Source organism: Pteropus medius, unplaced genomic scaffold, assembly GCF_902729225.1.
Source record: "Pteropus medius unplaced genomic scaffold, Ma_sr-lr_union100, whole genome shotgun sequence".
Lineage (NCBI taxonomy): Eukaryota > Metazoa > Chordata > Mammalia > Chiroptera > Pteropodidae > Pteropus > Pteropus medius.
The window spans coordinates 5,349,408-5,372,822 of record NW_024348242.1 but is presented as its reverse complement, the minus strand read 5'-3'; the positions used below and the strand labels follow the sequence as shown (position 1 = coordinate 5,372,822).

The 23,415-nt window shown below is 44.7% G+C and overlaps 1 protein-coding gene and 1 long non-coding RNA gene across 10 annotated transcripts in view; one reads left to right on the top strand and one right to left on the bottom strand.

The window, feature by feature from the left end:
• Positions 1–7,359, top strand: part of P2RX7 (purinergic receptor P2X 7) — a 33,525-nt gene extending 26,166 nt beyond the window's left edge. For all 3 annotated transcript variants that reach the window (XM_039879400.1, XM_039879399.1, XM_039879401.1), the window contains 5 exons: positions 431–521; positions 2,200–2,265; positions 2,368–2,517; positions 4,221–4,322; positions 5,838–7,359. In XM_039879400.1, the coding sequence (XP_039735334.1) occupies positions 431–521; positions 2,200–2,265; positions 2,368–2,517; positions 4,221–4,322; positions 5,838–6,335 (907 nt within the window). In that variant the 3' untranslated portion in view covers positions 6,336–7,359. The remainder of the gene's footprint in view (positions 1–430; positions 522–2,199; positions 2,266–2,367; positions 2,518–4,220; positions 4,323–5,837) is intronic.
• Positions 119–23,346, bottom strand: LOC120616086 (uncharacterized). Of its 7 annotated transcripts, none has more exons than XR_005656473.1 (6): positions 23,116–23,244; positions 22,379–22,471; positions 20,760–20,838; positions 20,394–20,609; positions 17,936–19,702; positions 119–320 (listed from the first exon to the last, which is right to left on the bottom strand). It is a non-coding gene; the product is annotated as an uncharacterized LOC120616086 (long non-coding RNA). The 7 variants fall into 7 exon arrangements; XR_005656472.1 differs by lacking the exon at positions 119–320 and adding an exon at positions 10,148–13,029; XR_005656471.1 differs by lacking the exon at positions 119–320 and adding an exon at positions 16,151–17,065.
• Positions 23,347–23,415: the final 69 nt, after the last annotated feature.

Below are 23,415 nucleotides of genomic sequence, written 5' to 3'. Positions count from 1 at the left end.
GTAGGCGGGGCAGGGTGGACCCACACAGAACGCCGGATGCTCTCCTCTGGTTCAGAATCGGCACGTGATCGTATAGTGTCCTGCGCCTACTCTAACAAATGACCACAGACTTGGTGGCTTTAACAATAGAAATTTATTCTCTCGCAGTTCTAGAGACCCGACGTCCAAAAGCAAGGTGTCAGCAGGGCCAGGCTCCCTCTGAAATCTTGCAGGGAGGACCCTTCCTTGCCCCTTCCAGCTGGTTCCAGGTGGTCAGAGAGAGCAACTCATGGGTTTGGATTCTGTTCTTCTCTCTGCCAATCACAGATCTAGAGGCGGAGCTAGAAGATGGATAAGACTAGATTATCTATTGTTTCGATTTTTCTTTTCATAAGATACCAGCACTTTCAGACAGATCTTTATAAATATAAATATCCTTTTCCTCCTACAGATATGCCAAGTACTATAAGGAAAACAATGTTGAAAAGCGGACTCTGATCAAAGTCTTTGGGATCCGTTTTGACATCCTGGTTTTTGGGACCGTAAGTCTCTGCTCCCAGTCACTGGCATCTCCCTTCCTTCTTCTGACTGTGTCCTAATTATTGCTGTAGTGCCTCAAGGGGCGAATGTTTTGGTGACAGTCATTAGCTGGCACTGTGCATCTCCCATGCAGGATAAGAAAGGGGGAAGAAACGTCCTAGGGGCTCTGTCCATGAAAAAGTCATCTGATGAGTACAGGAGTGAGATTGGGGAGGGAAACCTAATATTTGCCTTTAAAAATATTCTGATGCTTAAAAAAAAAAGAGAGAGAAAGAAATCCCTCTGCAAAACAGAGTAGTTAGTAACAGAATCCAACTGGCTTGGCGGCGGGAGGGGGAGGGCATTTTTAAATTTGAGTTCACATAACTGAAAGATCCAGGGGCAATTTCAGGCTTCAAACATGGCTGGATCCAGATACTCCAACATCGTGAGGAATCTACCTCCCCCCATCTCTTACATTTGTCCTCCTCTGCTCTGGCACTGTCCCCCGCTATCCACCCTCACGTGGCGGTGCTAGGCAGCTCCTTATATTTTCCCAGTTTAGCGACCTTAACTAATCACTGTGACCAGGGTCACGCCACACTCTAAATGGCCGGTCTTGGACCAGCCCTGAACCAGCCCCAAACTACACAGACCAAGCGTCGGTACACACAGACTCAGGGAAATGTCCAGGAACTGAAAACCTACCTCTGTAAGCAGAGGACAGAGAAGGACCAAAGAGAGCGGCTGCCACTCCAGTCTGGTAATGCACAGAGTTTATCAAGGGAAACTTACATACAAGGCGCATCTTGGGTGTCTGCCGGACAAAATGGATCCCCGTGCCACTAACAGGCCCCAGAGAATTTTATAAGGCAAAAAGGGGACAGTCGCATGTATCAGTCATGGGAAACCACGGCATACACCTGATGAGGTCGGGACAATGGTCGGGACTGTTCCGGGAACCCACCGGCAGCAGGTGGCAGGGGAGGGCGCTGAATCACAGCAGAAGGAACATTGATTATGACCAGACAGTCTCTGCCGGGGACTGCAGTAAGCACTATCCGTCCTGGCCCCGGTCCAGCCCGCAGATCAGACAGGGCTCACATCGTGGACCAGCTTGCCCTCCACACTGAGTGTGGGCAGGGATGGTTCTCCAAGGGAAAACTGGGATGCTGTCTCCAGAAGGAAGGAGGAGACGCTTGGCATGCAAAAATCAACAGACACCCACGACGCCTTGTCCGATGGCATATTATTCATGTAACATGGTGATAAGCAGCACAAGAATCAATGAGTTTGGCTGGAAGGATAGACAGGAAGACCACTGAGAATAAAAACCACGAGGATACCCAAGGAAAGAGTTTGTGCGGACATTCCTTCCCGCTGCTTCCAAAGGAATCTCAGACTATGGTTAGGGAACGTTTGGTTAGGGAATGACCACCTTCAGTGGTTCTCACTCAGTGTGTGGGTTCCAGGGCTCCTTTGTTTAAAACATTCACGTTTTCGAGCACAGTGTGCAGGGCAGAATCAGGAGGAATGGGAATCACATTTTCAGCCTTCGCCATCTCTGCTGCTTTAGATGCATTTATCAAAGTCGCAGCCCTGGACTCCCTGCTTTGCTGGAACTGCCAATCACACGCTAGAGCACAAGATCCTTGCTCTGAATTTCAGCCGAGTAACCAACCGTCCCCGCTCTGTTTTCAGGGAGGCAAACTCGACATCATCCAGCTGATCGTGTACATCGGCTCGACCCTCTCCTACTTCGGTTTGGTAAGGGGCTCTCTTTCTCATGCTTTCTGAAAATCACGTGGCAAAAACAAACAAACAAACAAAATGTTTCACTAACACGGCACTTGTCTGGGTTCTTCCCAGGCCACGATGTTCATTGACTCTCTCATCGACACTTACTCGAGCAAATGCTGTCGATCCCGCATTTACCCCTATTGCAAGTGCTGTGAATGCTGCGCGGTCAATGAGTACTACTACAGGAAGAAGTGCGAGTCCATTGTGGAGCCCAAGCCGGTAAGGCTCACGCGTCTCCAGCATCAAAACGCCCACAGAGTCCGTTAGGGCGCCAAGAACGTGCAAAAACGAGGCCAGAATCGCAGGTGTGACCCCCCCAGGGGACAAGTCTCTGGACCCTACCCCCGACCCGCCTCCCCTCAGATGCGTCCTTTGGTCTTAGGAAAGAACAGAAACAAAATGTAGGGAAAACAAAGTTTCACATTCCAGGACTTGTCAATTTCCCCAGATTTATTAAAAACAACAGTGCAATGACTTTGGAGGACATATTGGCCATATCCAATAACGTCGAAGTGGGACGACCTGTGCAGCCTGGCATTTCCGCTTCTCCGTCCCTGCGCTAGAGAAACACTCACCAGTACCCAAGCAGCAGACGTGCTCGAGACGTCCGTTACAGCACTGTTTGCAACTGAGCATCTACCCAAATGTCCACTAGGTGAACAGTGCATTAAACTATGATAAATCCATAGCAAGAAATGCCAGGCACGGGTCTAAAAGAATGAGGTAGACAATAACAGGAAACGTTTATACAGCACTTTGAAGTGCTTTCCATATATTAACTCACTGAAGCTTGACAACAACCTTATAGATAGGTGCTACTGTGATCGCTCTCTATAGATGAGGAACCTGAGGCACAGGACGGTTAACCAATTTGTCCAAAGTCATACAGCTCATAAATGGTAGAGCTGAAATTCCAACTTAGGTAGATGGTTTCAGAATCCATGTTCATTACCGCTACGTTATAGGTACTGGCATGAGCAAATATCTAAAACATTTTTTTTGAGAGAAAAGCAGCAAACTATAGAACAACATATATGGTACAATATATAGGATAAAAAAAACAACTACACACGTGAATTCTGTGTATTTTCTATATGTATATTATGTATGTATATTATATGTGTAGGTATATACACAAACATATATTCTCTATATTTTTATACATATATTTTCTATATGTATCACATGCACACGCATATATATGGGGGTAATATATGTATACAAAAAGGCATTGCACTCATAAGAAAGTGACAACAATGATTCCTTCTGGAAAGAAGCCGAGGATGGGGGACTAGTCGAAGGGAACGTTAGCTCATCTGTATTTTGGTTGTTTAATTTGGACTTTACTAAGCAGGGCCTCTACACTTGATTTCCCCCAATCAACAAGGAATCTCTGGTACTTAAAAACAACAAAGACAGTTTCTTTGTCTTCCCCGCCCTCACCCCTCCCCTCGCAAAAAACATCACTGTCCTCTTCCAGAAGCTGAATGCATAATTCATTGTCCGTTGTGCGTGTATACACATTTTGAAAAAAAGTTCATCTTTGCCACTAAAAATAATCACTATTTCATGGCCCCGGATGGGGTGACATTTAATGAAAATATAAATAAGTAGCATATTTTTTGGAGATATTCAATCAAGAGTAACTGAAATTGAAGGAACACAGCGACGGAAGGGTATAGCGCTCGTGGGACCTAAAAACATTAAGCTGTGGATACTGAGTCCACAAAATTAAGGTGCATTGGGTTCCATTTCTGATTTTCCTTTAAATTCCTGGTTAGCAAGCGTTTTTGGTGAACCTGTCTAACAGTTTGTCATTTGGTAAATGGGAATAACACTTGCCTTTAGATATGTTCGGGTATGCAATTCTTGATAATTCTATACAAAAATAGGTAATAAAAAGTTTAACCTTCTTTCCCTAGACATTAAAATATGTGTCCTTTGTGGATGAATCGCACATTAGGATGGTGGACCAGCAGCTACTTGGGAGAAGTCTGCAACGTGTCAATGGCGAAGAAGTCCCAGTAAGTTAAAACATTTAGTCTTTTTTTTAAAGAAAACTTACTATTAAACATAAGTACATCTGGAAATTTATACAAATCGCACTTGATGAATTTTAACAAAGGAAACACATGTAAAACCAGCACCCACATTAAAAAAGTAACTATTGATAGCAGAAGTCTTTTTCATGTGTCAATCACCCTCCCTTAAAAGTCACTGTCACCCTGTATCCAAAGGCTAGTTTTACCTCTTCTAGAGTTAAAAAAAAAAAAAAGTTGTTTTTTTTTTTTTCCCTCCAATCACAGTTGACACTCAATATTATATTAGTTTCAGGTATAAAGCATAGTATTTTATAAAATTTGAATCCTATAGCGTATCCTCAGTATACACTCTGTTGAGGGCCTGGCTTCTTTCACTCGACATGTTTTGTGAAAGTCATCCATGATGCTGCATATGACAACAGTTCCTTCTCGCTGTTGTATAATTTCTATTTTCTTAACATCTAATTTATTTATCCCTCCTATTGTCGGTGGACATTTGGGTGTTTTCCAGCTTGGGGGTCACGCCAGCGATGCCGCTATGGTAAACATATGGCACCTACAAGTGGATGTGCTGGGCCACGAGGCTTAGTGGCCACCGCCAAACATCCTCCAGCTGCGCGTTCTCATTCACACTCTCTCCAGCAGTTCTGGTGGCTGGACATCTTCGCTAACGTGTTAGTTTTCTATAGTTGCCATAATAAATCACCACAATGTACTAAGGAGCATAGAACAACAGAAATTTACTGTCTCGCAGTTCTGGAAGCTGAAAGTCTGAAACCAAGGTGTGCTGCTGTGAACATTCACGGACAAGAACTGTTCGGTTTGAATGTACTTGACTCAGACTTTCTTTGTCTGGTGAATGAAGGTGTATGTCACAAAGAATAGACATTTGTAAATGACGGCAACTGTGGCAACTTCCCTTGGAACCTAACAAACAGATGCGCCAGAAGGGGGAGCTTCGTGGAAAAGGACAGAGTGGAGTTAAGCCAACAAACACGTACTCTCTGCTGTGTGCTGGGCACTGTCCTAGGCATTGCGGATGTGACAACGGGGCAGACAGGGCCCCTGCTCTCATGCAGAAGAATCGTCCAATAAACGTATCAATTAAAAAGACCACTTCAGACGGCAATAAGTACCGTGATGAATGCAGAATCTCATGACGTGATAAGGGAGGAGGGGAACTCCCTAGATTGGGTGCTCAGGGCAAGAAGGGCTCTTTGAAGAGGTGCTATCGGCTCTGAGGCCTGGCTGTGCTGAATTTCACTTTCTAAATTTATACAATAGCGATAAGGACACATCTCTCATGAGGTTCTTCGAAGGCCTGAATGAGGCAATGCTTGTAAAAGACTATCACGGTCCTGATACATGTTTAGTAAATGATGGCTACTAGTATTAATGTGATATAAAATGTAATTTTGTAAGTTAATAATAAAATTAGAGAAACTGGAGCCCTCAGGGTCATCACTGCTGATGCGTTTGGAAACTTGACTTTTTCAGAGACCCTCGATGGACTTCGCAGACCTGTCCAGGCTGCCCCTGTCTATCCAAGACCTGGCCCCCACTCCTGGGCACCCAGAGGAGATCCAGCTGCTCAGCGAAGAGGTGACTCCCAGATCCAGCAACAGCCCGGGCTGGTGCCAGTGTGGAAACTGCCTCCCGTCCCAACTGCCCGAGAGCCACCGGTGCCTGGAGGAGCTGTGCTGTCGGAAGAAGCCGGGCGCCTGCATCACCACCTCAGAGCCGTTCAGGAAGCTCGTCCTGTCCAGGCAGGTCCTGCAGTTCCTCCTGCTCTACCAGGAGCCCTTGCTGGTGCTGGACGCAGAGGCCACCAACAGCCGGCTACGGCACTGTGCCTACAGGTGCTACACCACTTGGCGCTTCGGCTCGCAGGACCTGGCTGACTTTGCTATCCTGCCCAGCTGCTGCCGCTGGAGGATCCGGAGGGAGTTTCCCAAGAGTCAAGGCCAGTACAGTGGCTTCAAGAGTCCTTACTGACGGCACAGCGCTGGGCGGTCATTTTAACATCACCTTTGCTTGCGCCTTGAGCTTCACCTGCAAAGGTCCGTGGACAGATTTTGGGACGAAGGGAAATGTGCTTTCCTCCGCTATAGTCTGTATGTGTCAGGGAGCACAGAGACCTGGGTACACACACACACCCCAGAATCCCTCGGCATGGACTAAGCGTCAAGAGACTCGGATGTCTGTCTCAATTCTGTCCCTAGGAAGTTGTGTGATCCTAGGCCTTGACCTCTGTACCTCAGGCACCTTAGTATCCAATCTACTGTCTCACAGAGATGTTGGGAGGACAATTTGAGACAGGATCCGTGAACTTTCTTGTTAATGCATAAAGAGCTACATGAATACAAAGCAGCTCATTATGAGGTCAGACTAAGATAATGTCCAACTATGAACAAACCCTTTGGGTCCTGGCTGGAGAATGTGGAGGATCAAAAGTGGCCACAAATTCTTTGGCACTTGTCCCTCAGGACCTGAGAGTTATGTCTCATCCCCTTGTGTGTGGGCAACTCTGACTGCTGATCCAACAGTGGAAGTGGTGCTATGTCAGCTTCGAGGTCTTGGTCTTAAGAGGCTGGCAGCTTCTACTCCCTGTCGCTTGACACTCTGGCTGTGAAGGAAGCCACCCTCCAGGTAAAAGTCTGACTGTCCAGAGACTGCCCCGCTGTGAGGAAGCCCAAGCAGCCACATGGAGAGGAGAGATGTCCAAGCAGCCCCCAGCTTGCAAACCATCCCAGCCCAGTCACTGAACCTGGGCAAGAAGCAGCCTTCAGATGATTCCAGAGCCTGCTAACCCATGACCGAGACACCCAGTGAGAGCTGCCCAGTGACTCAGAGAACAAAATTGCTGTTTTAATCCATTAAGTTTTGGGTTGTTTGTTACACAGCAACAGATAACTGGGACAAGAGAGCGAGCCGGACTCACAGAGACACAGACTCCACCCATACCGTCCCTGGTTCTAAGGTTTTCAGGGAGCCTGGACCACCCTGGAGACCCTCAGCGGGGCTGCAGACCAAACCAGCTCTGCCCTGGAATCCCATCAGACCTCACTGCCGAGCTACCCGATACATTCTGATTACATCGCATTTCTATGACTGATAAAAACTGGAAAAGGCCGCCTTTGGCACGGACATCTTGCACCTTGCAGCCAGTTAGAGGGGATGCAGTCAAGACTCTACTTACAAAGCAGCCCATGCCCAAACCTTTAGTATTTCTATACATCAACCACTAAGAATATAAAAGTGGATAGTATTAAGTTTTAGGGTCCTCCTGCAGGATTTCCTTTTCATGGTTTTGGCACTACAATCAACTATTTCTAAACAACTATTTTAAAGAATAAATAGAGACCACTATTCGACACTGTGGCTGATGAAGGATCTGTGAAGTTTTTTGTACATACTCGAAGATTTACCCTTTTGATACTTTTTAAAAACCAACAGCTTTTTACTGTATTAATGTAAAAGGAGAACAAAACTTTTCGAGAACCAGGATTTTTTCAACTCAGGTATCAAATTAATTAGGCCAGACTGAACTTTCATTTTTACTACCTTTCTGAGATATTTTTGAAAAGTGGATTCTATATGACTTCTTCAGAATTGAAATTCTTCCTCCTAGAATTCTATGTAATAGCTACACATGTCCATTCTGATGACCTCTGGGCCTCGTGACCTTCATTTCTCTGTGCCTTATTCCTGGTATGGTTCTGTCACCTCACAAAGGCCCCAGATGGAGTCAGAATTTGGAATGACAAAGAATCACTGGATCTGCCCACTGTTCTCCTTCACCACCTTCACAGATGCTTTAGGTGAGAGGGTGATGTGTTACGTCAACTGTGTATAAAAGGTCTGACACTTCCTATAATAACGTGCATCATATTTGAATTCTTATTTTTAGTCTACTGCATAAAATGTCATTGCCAAAGGCATGCCAAGGAGAAGCACGTTTTGTAGGCTCTGTTTTCTTGTACTGAAATCCATTCTTCTGTTACGGTAACTGCAGGGGATTCATGGCTTCATGTCTGTGCCAGAGCTCTGCTTCCATGTAACACTGACTGATTTCAAGTAGAATTGGTAATGGACTTGCACTTCTCTCTTTAAAAGGAGCCATTTTTTAAACACTTCCTAATTCTAGCTTGGCAACGTAGGTGTCTTAACTTGGCTGTTTTGATAATAAAGAATAATGTATAATTCATGATTATTGAAGTGTTCCTTTTACTTCCTCTTCTCAGCAGATCCCCAAATCACAGCTCACTCACTGACACATTCACTCGACATATATCTTTTGAGGTTATTGTGACTTAGAAGATATATATTTGGTCACTGCCCCCGCCTAGTTCCTGACAAAGAGCTTCTAAATCCCTTGGAACTTCCTGGGTGATAGGAGTGTCTTGTGTTCTAATGAGGTGACTCTTGGTGGGCTCTTGGGTATCTTCAGGTTGGGGACTAGTCACCAGAGAGACCAAGTCATAGTTAGAATTTTGAAACTTTCATCCCTACCCCCTCATCCTCCAGAGCAGGGAAGGATAGGAAACTGAGTTAATAATTGATTGTGTCTCTGTGATGAAGCTCCCATAAAAATGTCTGAACTATGAGGTTCAGACAGAAGCTTCTGCACTCAGGTCCCTTTAGGACTTTGCCCTATATAACTTTCCATGTGGTTGCTCATCTGTATCTTTTATTATGTCCTTTATAATAGACCGGTAAATGTAAGTAAGGGTTTCCCTGAGGTCTAAGGACAGTTATAGCTGGGAGTGGGTATGGGAACCCCACATTTATAGCCAATTGGTCAGAAGTACAGGTTACAAGCTGGAGCTTGTGATTGACATCTGAAGTGGAGGAAGTCTTGCAGGACCAAGTCCTCAACTTCTGAAGTCTGTGCTCACTCTAGGTAGTTAATGTCATGACTGAACTGTGGGACACCCAGATGGTGTCTGGAGTGTTGGAGAACTGGCTGGTGTGGGAAAAGCCCCATGCATTTGGTATCAGAAGTATCATGACTATAAGAAAACTGGAGTTTTCTTTGAGGCACTGACTCGAGGCCGATGACCGATGCAGTTGCTGCTGTCATAAAGATTTGAGGGAGACAGAGAGACATAAATCAACTACTTCGAACCAATGTAAACTCATATCCTGTGACGAGTCTCACGATGAAGATAAATGATGCCGAGAGGCTATCACAGGGGAAAGATCGGAGGAGTCCTCCTGAAAAAGGAGCCCTTTAGCTGAAATCTGAGGGATGATGAGCACTAGACTCCTAGGTGAACAGGCAGAGACCAGCATGTGCAAAGGCTCGGGGGCAGAAAAAGCGGAGCAGGTGTGCAGAACTTAAAGGAGACCTGCTTGCCATTCCATAAGTAGTAGGGGGAAGTAAGGCACGAAACAGGCCTGGACAGGCAGGCAGGAGCTAGACCGCACGGGACCCCGGAGGCCCTGGCACGGAGTTTGTCGTCATCCTGAGAAAGACCAATGGAGAGCCACTGAATGTTCGAAGTAGGAGCCTGGTAAGATTCTGTTTGACTTTTCAAAGACCATTCTGATTGCTGTGTGGAGAATGAACTGCAGTGGAGGCAGATACAGTTGGAATTTCCATTTCGGTCTTTCCCTACTCCGTGAAACGTTTGCTCCAAATATGCAGCAAAGTGGACTGATGCTCTTTTCTCTCCTCCTCTTCCTCTTGGGAAGTCACAAAAAGTTCAGCAGCAAGAAAGAATGAGGAAGAGCCCTCCCGTGCCTTGATTTTTGGAGAGCCGCCGCCCCGGGCTGGTCAGGAGGAGCGCCTGCTTGCTGCGCCTGCTTGCTGCGCTTCGGGTCAATGGCAGGAAGGCACCAGATGTAGATGGCGGGCAGGCGACAGAGCCTGCAGGTGTGCTTTGCCCTGTGGTGTAAGGCCTATAACTGAGGTCTAATATCACATGCTGCCTTGGCTTCCGGTGATATCAGGAGGACCAAGAATGGCTCCCCAGTCTGCTCCTGTGGGAAAGGTCGCCTTCCTTATCAAATGGACCAGATGCAATTCCTGCTGACCCCCGAGGAGTGGGCTCAAGTTCCCCAGCAGCCCATGAACATTACCCAAAAAAGCCAACCACATCCTCCTGTGGGAACAACAGGGCACCTCACCTTCTTGGTACCACAAAGCAAACTTGCCTCCCAATGCCGCTGGCCGTTCACTCTGTTCCCATGTGCAACCTCCGTGTGGTGTCCTCCTCCCCCGAGCCGTGAGTATATGTGACTAACAAACTGGGGCCAGTTTCACCCGTCCAGTGTCGTGTGTCATGTGTCTGGCCATCTCCATAACCCCAGGTTGGGAATCTCTCCCTCACCAATGGGGTAAAGAGGAGGTGATTAAAGCACCCCTAAGTCCAGGCTGACCAGCTGCCTCCAAAAATCAGAGGCGTGGCTTGGCTTCTGCACAGTCACCGTCCAAAGCCCTGCCTCTTAGAGCCCGCAAGGAACTGAGACCTCCAACCCCGTTTATTCAAATGGGCCACAAGGGTGCACAGAGTACGGTTTCACTTTCCACTACTTGTGTATTTCTCAATCCACATTCTAATCCTGGGCAGTCATCCCTGAGTGTCTCCTGACTCAACTTCTCTGCTCAATTCTGAACAGATCCAGACATCACTACCTTCTTTCGCTTTTACTGTGATATTTCCAGTTCCAGAACGGTTACGAATCATGTTCCCAAAATAAACGATCTATGGAGTGTATTTCGCATTTCAAACATCCTTAGTTCTTCTTAATGAATTATCAAGGTCACACGAGTCTGAGCCTTCAGGACTCAGAGGAAGAAGTAGCCAATGCTGACTGGCCATTTTAACAAAATAATCGCCTGGATAAAGGCCTTATGCAAGCCTGTTGAGAACAGTGAGTGACAAGTTATATTTTATTTCCCTAAGCAAACAATAACTTCCTCAAAGGCAAAAGGCTCTTCTTGGTTTTGTGTCCCTTACATGCCTTTTCCAGCACAGTGGTACAGTGGGGAAGAGACTCTGAAAACTGCCCGCCTGGGTTCAAACCGTGGCTAGCCCACTAATTAGCTGTGCGTGTCCTCAGACAGCTTATCCAATCCTAAGAAACCTCAGTTATACATCTGTGTCCAAGGGTGGTTTCAAGTCTTAAATTTTCTAAGTGTAAATGTATATAAAGCACTTACTTAGCTCACTGCCTGTTACAGAGTAAGCACTCAATAAATGTTAACTATTATTATTATTAAAGTGTTAACCCTATGTCGAACTGTGCTAGCTATTACTGTTATGTGGATAGCGCCCAAGCATCCCTCCTAAGCTCAAGGCTTATATATTTAACCGCCTCGCGATATTCTACTTAAATAACTTAGAGGCAAATCAAACAGGTACAAAGGAGCAATCACTCTCTCTGCTCCCCCCGCCCCACTCACAGAGGTTCCTTCAGAGCATCCGGGCTCAGTTAGCAGCACCTGCCATCGGCTCAGTTTCTCAAGCCAGAAATTCCAGGAACAGTCTCCCTTCTCCTTCCCCATTCCATCCCATGTCATTAATTTATCTAGCAAACATTTACTGAGCATCCTGGCACAGTGAAGTTGCTAGGGATAAGCAGGTGAACGAGACAGGTCGTTAGGTGTAGTGGGACAGACGGGCATGCAACAACAGAAGAGAAGAGCTTGGGATAAAGGATGTAACCTAAACAAGCAGCACGCTGGGAAAGAAACGCTGGACTTAACTTCTGATAGGGGTCAGGAATGGCCTCTCCAAGGAAGCGACATTTAAGCTAGATCCGAATGTCAAGCAGCAGCTGGCTGTGACGAGTTGGAGGAAGGGCATTCCAGACACAGGGACAGCAAGTGCAGAGCACTGAAGCGGGAAAGAAATGCGTGTGTTCCAAGAACTGTCAGATGGCCGGTGTGACGGGGACATTTACAGCGCGGGCCCCGCCTTCTAAGTCCGTCCTGGGACGGACACAGGCTTACTTGTTTTCTTACTGCTTCGCAGACTGCGTGGTCCCATCTCAGTGAAACAACGACAAAATCCACACAGGTAAGAATAACGAAGCTGAGCTGTGAGCTGGCCCTCGCCAGTGACTGCAAACATTGAGTGGCATGGGACCCGGCCTTCCCAACAGGACCAGTGGCACGAGCCAGGTCCTGACACAAACGAGTATGGTGTGTGCTGAGATTATAAATAGGCTTGGCTGCCTCCCCAGACTGGGAAGAAGGTGGATGAAGGTTGAAAAGAGACTGAAAAAAAGGCTGAAATGTTTGGACCAGTTGCGAAGTCAAGATGTAGCCATTCTTGGACTGACAGGGGACACGAGGAAAGCGGTGGCTTACACACAGCCTCAGACAGTCACAGGATGCTGGGCAGATGAAGAAACCCGTCCTGGGAAGGGAGATTCCATGGAAGTGGGCTCGGGTCACACGAGAGTGACTCAATAAGCATCTGGTCTACTGATTGGGTGGTGGCGATAGAAAGAAAAAGAAGAATCTGAGAATTTAAAAAATTCCTTTAAGTGCAACAACGAGGACTGGGTAAGTAAACTGTGGCACACTCAAGTAATAGAATAACATGCAGCTGTTTAAAATAATGTCCCAAAAGGACGGCAAACAATGCTGAAAAACGTTCCAGGCAGAACGCAATCTGCACGACGCTTCTTCCTTAAGGAGAATGTGAGCCTTTAATTAGAGATCTTTTTTTTCTTCCTGCGAAGATAGTATTTATTAAAAACCTTTAACCCTGAATTTAAGGAGACAAAGAAGAACAGCTTCATTCCTCATTGGAATGTCATGGATAATGACAAATATAATCATTCAGAAATACCAGAAAAAGTCAATGGCGTTTCCTAAAATCTAGAAATCAAGCTTAAAAACAGTCTTCTGGGTTTTCCTCTTCATGATTTGTTTTGGGTACGTCAATTTAAAGAGTTGGCAAATGACTGGCTTTATATCTCTTCTCTGGGGCTGAATTCCCCCCACCCCACCCCCAAATGCATATGTTGAAGTCCTAAGTCCCATTACCACAGAATATGACTGTGTTTGGAGATGTAGTCTTTAATGAGGTAATTAACATGAGACCATACAGGGCAGGCCCTAATCCAATCCGACTCTTATCCTTACGAGAAGGAGAGATTAGGACACAGGTACAGAAAGTCCAGGAAGAAGATGGCTGTCTACAAGACAAGGAGAGACGCCCTAGAAGAAACCCACCCTGCCTACACCTTGATGTTGGACAGGAAGCCTCCAGAACCAGGAGCAAATGAATTTCTGTTTTTTAAGCCGGCCCATCTGTGGTGCTTTGTTATGGCAGCCCAAACAAATACCACCTCTCTCCTACTTGTGACAAATATATTTTTAATACGAGATCTAACGTTTGAGATGAACAGTTCCTCAAATTCTTAAACAGAGATTTTTTTATATGATCCAGCTATGCCACTGCTAGGTCTATACCCAAAAGAACTGAAAGCAAGGACTCAGATAGATACCTGTACACAAATGTTCATAGCAGCGTTATTGACAACAGCCAGAAGATGGAAATAACCCAAGTGTCCGTCAGCAGATAAATGGATAAACAAAATGTGGTCTAGTCATACGATGGAATATAATTTGGCTATAAAAAGGCATGAAGCACTGATAGATGCTACAACGTGAATGAACCTTGAAAACAAGAAGCCAGACACAAAAGGCCACATACCGTATGATTCCATTTATATGAAATGTCCAGAACGGGCAAACCCACAGCGATAAACAGATCGGTGGTCGCCAGGGGCTGAGGGAGAAGGGCGAGGGGTGAGGTGTTAGTGTTTAATGGCTGCAGAGCTTCTCTTTGGGATGGTAAAAAAAGTTCTGCAGCTGGATGGCGGGGACGGTGACACGAGCCCGTGAACATGCTTAATGCCACTGAACAGTACGCTTAAAAACAGTTAGGATCAGAAATTTGTTACGTATATTTACCACAGTTTTTTAAATTACCAGAAATAAAAATTAATGCTTAGGCAACTGTGGGATTTTTATATTTTGTGGAAATTTCTAAATATTATTTTAAAACATTTACTTTTTTGTAGCATGTAGACGTTCTTTTGGTCTGAGTCTTAGCTGGAGGCGTGGGTCAGCTCTATTCACATTGCTTCATGTCCTCCAGATGCGTACAAATGGGTCTCGTAAGAAAACATTCCAGGGCCAGCAAGCTAGAACATTTGCAAGGATTTGCATGGAAGGAGGAATGAGCCCGTGGTTGGTGAATATTGATCTTACCTTTGGCTTTCTTAGGGTGGAATTTGAGGCCCTGACCTTGCCTGAGGCACTGATTTTGCCATCCGTCTTCAGGAAAGAAAATTCTACTTTCCTGGTGGAACAAATCTGCCTTCGACTTCAGATAAAGCACGAAAGGACAAAGTTCACAAGGGCACTTGCTGATCCCTCTGTCCAGCCAGTCACACAGGTCACACAGGTGGGCGCTGAAAGAGCACCGCACCCAGTCACAAGGTGAGGTCTGCCTGCTGCGGTGCCTGGAATCAGCTTTGGCTCACTCAGGGGACATCCACATTTGCTCCTCTGTCAATCCAAGGAAGGTCACGAGGGAAAACCGTACGCAGTCAGACTGTGCCAATGGGTAATTAAGGGTGTCTTTGCAAGGTGGAGGCTTTTTTTTTTTTAATGTGGCACAGAGGTCTCGTCGAAAAGGGCTGGGACGGGTTGTCCTGGAAATGAAGGTGGCTCCCAAGAGAATGTAGGGAGGGCTGAAGCTGCTGTCTCACGGAGACAGATCCGAATGGAGACAGATCCGAATGTCGACGAGAAGCAGAGAGGGGTCAGAAGAGAACAAGCAGAGTATTTCAGGATAGGAAGGAATCCCTGTGGGAAGCTCACTTTAAATAAATCCAACCTATAAAAATCTGAATTTATAAAATAATAGGATGGGTGAGGGCGGTTTTTGCTTTACGACAGGGTTCATGACAAGATAAGATTCCTTTCACTATATAAAGATGAAGTCCTTATCTGTCAAAGAGATGGGGGCGTGTTCAGAGCCTGGGCTTTGCCCGACGAGCCTGAGACTCCTCTAGACCTCATCTTAGTTCCCTTATTTGCAAAGGAAGAGGATGAGGCTAAATATAATCTCTAAGGTACTTTTAAATTCAAAATGCTCCCTCCATTGTATAAAAGAAGATCAATTTGTACTTGATATTAAGCTTATGTAAAGTGCTTAGCACATCACCTGGTGAGTGGAAAATGAATGTACTGTGTTAGTTAAAATCAAAAGTCTGTACCATGGTCCCTGAGGCCCTACTCGATTGGCCTGACTGCCTCTCAGGACCTTAGCTGACCTCAGTCTCCTCCCTGTCCACTATGCTCCATGCATACTGACTCCTATCTGTTCCTGGAAAACGCCGAGCTCATTCCTACCTCAGGGCCTTTGCACTTGCTATTCTTGTTTCTTGGGATCCTTTCCCCCTGGATTTTCAGAGAGATGGCTCCTTCCTGACATTCAGATCTCAGCACAAATATATTTCCTTAGAGAGGGCCTCTCCTGGGCTAAAAGATATGTAGGCAATTCAACACCCAAGCAAGTATGCTCATTCTTTTAGGGTACACAGGGAACATTTCCAAAAACAGACTTGCACCAGACCGCGTATTTCCTACAATACATTCCCAGTGGTCAATAGGACACAGACCAGGTTCTCCAACCGCATTTTAATAAAATTAGAAATTAATTTTAAAGAGATAAAATTGTAAAATATTTGAAAGCCAAATAAAATATTGCTAAGTGACTCCTGGAAATATTCAGAACTGAAGAGAGAAAACACTGAATGTCAAAATTGGTGGGACACAGTGAAATCACTACTTGGAAGGGAAATTTATAGCTTTATAGACATTTATCAGGAAACGAGAAAGGTTAAAAAAGGTTAAAAAAGACATGAGCTAAGCATTCAACTCAAAACACTAGAAAAAGAGGAACAGAACCAAATGAAAGAAACACGAAGGAAATTAATACTATTGGGGCAGAAATCAATGAAATACAGAACAAATGAAACAACTCACAAAACTAAAAGGTGGTTCTATGAAAGATTAATAAGATAGGAGTCTTGCCAGAGGTGAGTCTAAGAAAAAGGGAAAGAAGTAAATAAACTGCAGAAAAATATATAACTACAGTCGTGACATTTTTTTTTATTAAATATTGACTATTACAATCATTTGCTAATAAATTTCCATGGTTTTCCTTGACTGCCTCTACTTATTATCTTTATTGTCTATTGTCTGTCTCTTGGAGGCAGATAAACACCAAGGACTAAATAACTGTTTGATGAATGCACGAACGAATGTCCTTAATAAGCTAGCGTGATGAGTTTGGATAAATTCTTCCCAATGCAGATGTTCTGGTTTGTCTTCGGCAGATTTGCCCAGGTACAAGGACAACTGCAAAGGAATCTTGCAGTAAAGGCCTGTGGTATCTCATCATACCAATGGCACAGCGTCACCACATCTTGGTTATTTCTGGAGCCACTCAAAGAAACTAAGAATTTCTCGCTCGGTGGGTATGCACACATCCCGGTAGGTCTTATCAGCTCAAATTGGGGTGTTGGCTGGGCTATAGTCCTCTGGAGGCTCTGGGAGGGACTCCATTTCTTGCCATTCCAGCCTCATTCCTTGGGTCATGGCCTCCACTAGTATTCTCCTCTGTGACCTGTGCTTCTGTCGCCACACGGCCTTCAGGGACTGATTGTTCGGCCCGTCCCTTCCATGTCTTAAGGACACTTGTGATTAAAATAGATCCACCTGAATAACCCAGGACAACCTCTCTATCTCAAGATCCTTAACTTAATCACACTTGCAAAGGCCCGTCTGCCATGTAAGGTGACATGTCCACGGGGTCCAGAGATTACAACATGGCTATCCTGTGCGGGGCAGTGGTTATTATTCTACCACAGTAATTAAGACGCTGCCTTAGAAAGTTACCAGATTTGACACTAACAGGACTTTATCTTCGGGTCTTATTTTCCCAAGTCTGTTGAGTAATCCTTCCAAATACTTAGGTATCTAATAGCTTCTAAGTAAATTTGAAAAATATTTGATTGCACTGTGCCCTAATGTCAGGGAACATGATGACATGTATGGGGTTCCAATAACTATCATCTCCGCAAGCAAGATTTCTCCCATTTCAAGGTGACCCCACCATCCTCGTTATCTTTAACCTTGGTACACACCAAGCAACAGAACCAGGAAAATAGTCCTACATAATAGTATACATTTTGGAATAGACAGATGATTTCATAGCATTTTCAGACTTTAAGAGCAAAGATTCTGGAATCAGACAGACATGGACTCAGATCCCAACTCAACCACTGAAATGATTTCACTAAGTCTCAGTTCTGTTTCTCAGTGTCTCCCTCACGGTTCATGTGAGATTGAATGAAATAAAGCCTATAAAGCCTTTAGCACCGTCTCCCTGTTACTATTATCGTACAGGTGATGTCATATTTGATACACCACCACCGATCTTCATTTTATATATAATGAAACAGGCTCCTGAAAAGCAAATAACTCACCTAAGGATGCACACCTAGTAAATAACCTCACATCTACCCACACACAGCCTGGCACACACAGTACTCACTCTTCAGCACTGTTGTTTTCAGTAAAATCAGACACAGTCCCCACAGGTCGACCTCACGACTGCTCCATCACCTCTCGTATTCATGGCTTCTTTTCCCGATCCATCTTCTAGTTTCTGTTGCCTATCAAAGGATGTGGTCTTCAAGGTCTTTTTACATCTCAGAGATCAAATGTCAAATATCCTGAGATTTCAAGACACAATTACAAAAATAGGTCCAGTTCATCTGCAAGAATATCCTACTTCCCATTTTTTCCACTTGAATAATCTGTCATTTACAGTATGTACTGAATGGAAGAAAACATTTGCAGATCATATATCTGATCAAAAAACTATCTAGACTACATAAAGAACTCTTACGACTTAAAAGAAGAAGACAACCCACCTTAAAAATGGGCAAAGAAGCTGAACATTTCTCCAAAGATACACAAACGGCCAATAAACATGTGAAAAACTCAACATTGCTATGAAAATGCAAACCAACATATATACATTTGAGTGCAGACAGATTCTAGTCCATATTAATTTCTTTCAGGACTACTAATGGGATATTAGCAACTATTGCTTTTTAGAGGGACATTGGATCTGATAGATTTGAGACCCACTGATCTAGCAAATGGCACAGAGGATTATCTGTGATCAGCATATAGCCTCTTAGATAAGAGTCAGGTTTTTTTTTTTTCTATGTTCCACAAAAGCTTCAACCTCCATGGGGAAAGAAATAGCAAAATTATAAAATGATTTAAAATGCCTCACTTTTGTTCTTCATTTAAGAGATGTGCTATTTCTGGAGGTGTCTATAATTATACGTTTGGACCACAGGTATCTGTCACTATGTTATAAAATGACCTATTTCACAATGTCTATGTACCAGAAAAGTGAACCTTACATCTTTAAATGTCTGAGCATTTAAACAGTTTTTCATTACAGATAATCCTGAACAAAGGATACCGCTTCATCTGCCTGGGCTTTTGTGGTTCAAGGCCACTGTGACAAACATCATTGTTACCATGCTGTAATCAAATGACACCCTGTGGCACACAAGATTAGCTACTGCTGGCCTCTCAATTAAGTCATCCCAGACTGAAGAGCTTTTTGGAGTTCTTGGCTTTTTATAGGGCCTTCTTTCTTTTTTGGGGGGGCGGGGCAATTATTGCTGCTCTTAATATTGGTGGCCTCAGGAGGTGCCTCCCACCCCTAATTTGCTGCACTCATACAAACATTTGTTTTACCACCCACGTTACCAGTGACAGTACATTCTTCATCTCTTGGAACCTAGCCCCATAACCAAAATATTTTCAGTTCCAAGTTTCAGAAGCCTATCCGCTTATGGAAAAATGAACATTTATTATAAGGTTATAGGGGTATCTTATAGGCGAAGGTGAACCAAAGGGGCAGATCCAGAAGCAGAAACTCAGCAAAAAACCGAGAGGCCATTTTCTTAGGCACTCTCGCCTCTGCGTCCCTTTGCCCATCTGAGTCATTCTTTCGCTTCTGCAGATTCCATTTACTGGGTTCTCCATGAACGTGACTCTGCCACAACCCGAGGTTACTCGATTCGGTTCCCAGTCACTTGTAGAGAACAAAGGGCTGCCTCTCTCCCAGTGCAACAGTGCCAGAGGAGAGACTGACTGATCCTGTTGGGGTCAGGTTCCTGCTGTTGTTCAACCGATAAGGTCAAGGTCACGTAGTATAAAAATGGCTGCTGGGGCCATCTCTGTGAGGAAGGGCAGTTTTCAGAGGAAGAACTTTGCAGTGAACTGGCTTATCCTGCAACAAAGGATACCAGATAAGCCAGACGGTTAGAGTTTTATCTAAAATAAAAATAAACTCTGTGTGAGGGCCTGAGGCGTTCCCCTATGAAGAAAGAACATGAGGTTTGGCCCCATTATTTCGTGATATGTACCTTGTTTTTTTTCTGAGGACTTGGTTGTCTATTCCATTTCTTTTTTTTGATATGTAATTCACGTACTATAATATCTGCCTTTTAAAATGTACAGTTCAGCGACTGTTAGTACATTTGCAGGGATTCTGCAACTAAATTTCCAGAACATTTCCATGACCCCAAACGGACACCTTATATTCATTAGCAATCACTCTCCATTCTTAACTCTTCCAGCCCCTGGAAACCACTAATCTGCTTTCTGTTTCTATGGATTTGCCTCCTCCTGACATTTCCTATAAACAGAATTATACAACATGTTACCTTTCATGTCTGGTTTCTTTCACTCAGCATGTTTTCAAGATTCATTCGCATTGTAGCATGTATCAACGTTTCATCCCTTTTTTATGGGTAAATAATATACTATCACATGCATATACCATATTTGATTTATCCATTCACCAGTTGGCGGATATTTAGGTTATTTCCATTTTTTAGCTATTAGGAATAATGCTGCTATGAATATTCATGTACAAGTTTTTGCATGAACATATCTTTTGCATTCTCTTGGGTACATACCTGGGAGTGGAATTGCTAGGTCACATGGTAATTCTGTTTAACACTTTGAAGAATTGCCAAACCGTTTTCCAAAGTGGCTGCACCATTCGACTTTCCCACCAGCAGTGTATGAGGCTTCCACTTTCTCCACAGCCTTGCCTCTTTTTGATTGTTGATCTGGATTATAGCCATGCTAGTGGGATGAAGCGTCTCATTGTGATTTTGATTTGCATTTCCCTAGTGACGAATGATACTGAACATGTTTTCATGTCCTAATTAACCATTTGTATAACTTCTTTGTAGAAATGTCTATCCAAATCTTTTGCCCAATTTTAATTGTCATTTTATCGATGAGTCATAAGAGTTTAGATATTTAAGATACCAAACCTTTATCAGACATGCAAGTTGCGAATATTTTTCCCATTCCGTGGATTGTCTTTTCGCTTCCTTGATGGTGTCCTTTGAACTGCAAAAGTTTTAAATTTTGATGAAGTCAAATTTATCTATTTTTTTTCTTTTGTCGCCTGTGCTTTAGGTGTCATATCTAAAAAACCATTGCCTAATCCAAGGTGACAAAGATTTATACCTACGTTTTCACCTGAGTCTTATAGTTTTAGCTCTTACATTTAGGTCTTTGATTTACTTTGAGTTAATTTTTATATATGGTGTGAGGTAGGGGGGTCCAACTTCATCTCTTTATAATGTGGACAGTCAGTTGCTCCAGCATCAGTTGTTGAAAAGACTATTCTTTCCTCAAATTGTCTTGGTACGGTAATTTATTTTTTAAACTAAATCTTATAGCCCCAACTGTAATCATCAGTTACTTTCACTTTACATAAACTGAAATTATTCTGGTCAGTACATTGGATATATTCACTATCTTCACTATGGTGATATGGTTTCATGGGTGCGTATATATGTCAAAGTTATGAAACTGTACACTTTAAATATATGCAGTTTATTATGTCAATTATACCTCAAGAAATCTGTTTTTCAAAAGAGATAACCTAAAGGCAAGAGAGTAAATGCAATAGCTTCTTTTCCTAATCAATTTTCGGGATCAGCTTCTCTGGCTGGGCTTGAGGATATATCACTGACTAGTAATTTAGGAAAACTTGTCTTTTTACATTCCTCTGAACCGACTTTGTTTCAAAACACAAGCAAACCATTTAAATTCAATATTTGTGAGGACGGGACCAACTCATCACTATGGGATAAGAACGAGAGCTGGAAATGTGTTTTGACTCTTAAGGAAAAGCATTTTTAAATCCCCTTCCAGTGAGAAGTTAGAGACTGAGTTTTCCTTTTCTACATAAAATGTAAGCAACTACATGAAGCTCCATTTTAGCAGAGACTTCATCTGTCTGTTCACCCTCATATCCCTATCAAGAATACAGCCAAGCACAAAACAGGCGAATAAGTGAATAAAATCCCGCTTAACCTGGCACCATCTTTTCCTTGGATCATTTTGGACTGAGGCAGGTGGCAGCTCTGTTCCTCCCTCTAATTCAACATTATTCCATCTCTAGAGTCAGATGCTGTGTGTTTGCTGTGTGTTTTCTGCAAATTTCTTATTATTTAACTTTTATATTTGGAAAAACAGGGTAGTGTGACTTAGGAATCTAGGATCCAAGAAATGAATTAAAATATTGTGTCAAATATTATGCATAGGATCCACAAACTAAAAGCAATCAGATGAAAGTGGTTAAGGAGATCATAGCATACCCTCTGGGAAAGACAGTCCACAGATTTAAAATAATTGAGTCTGCAGTAACATGCAGAACAAGTAGTGTGAATCAGGAAATGAAAAAGCGCCATCACTGACTATGATTACAAACTAAAATTTTATACACGATTAATTACCTGCTTGAATTTATATTCCACAAGGGTAAGATGTTTTGACTTGTTCTGATTACTGGACAGTGCCTGGCATGTGGAAGTTGATTATTAATAAATGCTGAATGAATGAATGAAACTAAATATAAAACATACCTATGAAAACATACCTGAAGGGAATGAACAAACCGGTGGGAAAAAGTATGTTCAAGGAGTGGCAGTGGGGTTGTTTCCTCCATTCCCCCTCTAGTTGCCAATTCTCCCTAAAGTTGGATAAAACTCTCTCAGTTGAAGGGATGGCCACGGAGACCCCTCACTTGCCTCTGGCTGCTCCGTCCCCCGCCCTGCAACTAAGGAAGCATCTGAACTGCAGTAGAACGTGGCCTCGCTTCAACTCCAAGAGGTACGTTTTATAGGGTTTTATAGGGTGTGCGGCTCCAGCCAGGGGCTCCTGGGGCACCTGGGGTTGAGGCTTCTCCCCTAGAGGCTGAGAGAGCAGTGCTGTCCCCCATGGCTGTCTCCTGCTTCCCAGTCTGAGAGCCTGAAACGTGGACGTCCAAAGGGATCGCTCTTTCTCCTAAAATGCCCTCACGTCGCTCTCCCCAGGTCATTCCTAAATTCTTGAGTCCTGGGGAAGGAGCAACCCTCCCTAGGACTCGACTTAGGCCCTCGAGGGGGAAACTTATTCCCCAGGGAGAAGTCACTCTCTCTTCAAGGGCTCCACCTCCCCAGACACGGTTATTCATTCTCCCCAGCCGTCCCGAGGGGGTCACTCGTACTCTCTCCCCCCACCCCCGACCCTCCGCCCCGGCCCGGCCCCTCTGAGGCGGGGGCGGGTCACTCGTCCTCCCTGGTCACTCCTCCCTGGTAGAGCCCGCCCCCCACTACGGGGTTCGCTTGTTCTCACCCGCCGTCTCGAGGGGGTCATTACTCCCTCGCCCGACTCCTGAGGAGAGATCATTTGTCCCCAAGGGGGAGGTCGCCCCTCCCCCACGGGCCCCATCCCGCTGAGAGGTTCCCCCCGCCCCACGGTCGCCCTGTCTCCCGCCGTCTGGGGGCGTCGCTCGTACCCGAGGGGGCGGTCATGCCTTCCGCGGGCCCGCGCCGCCCCCTTCCGGGCCCTCCCCCGCCGACGCGGGCGCCCGGGACTGGCCGGGCCTCCGGGGCGGGGCTCCGGGGCGCAGCGAGGCGGCGGGTGGCGAGGCCG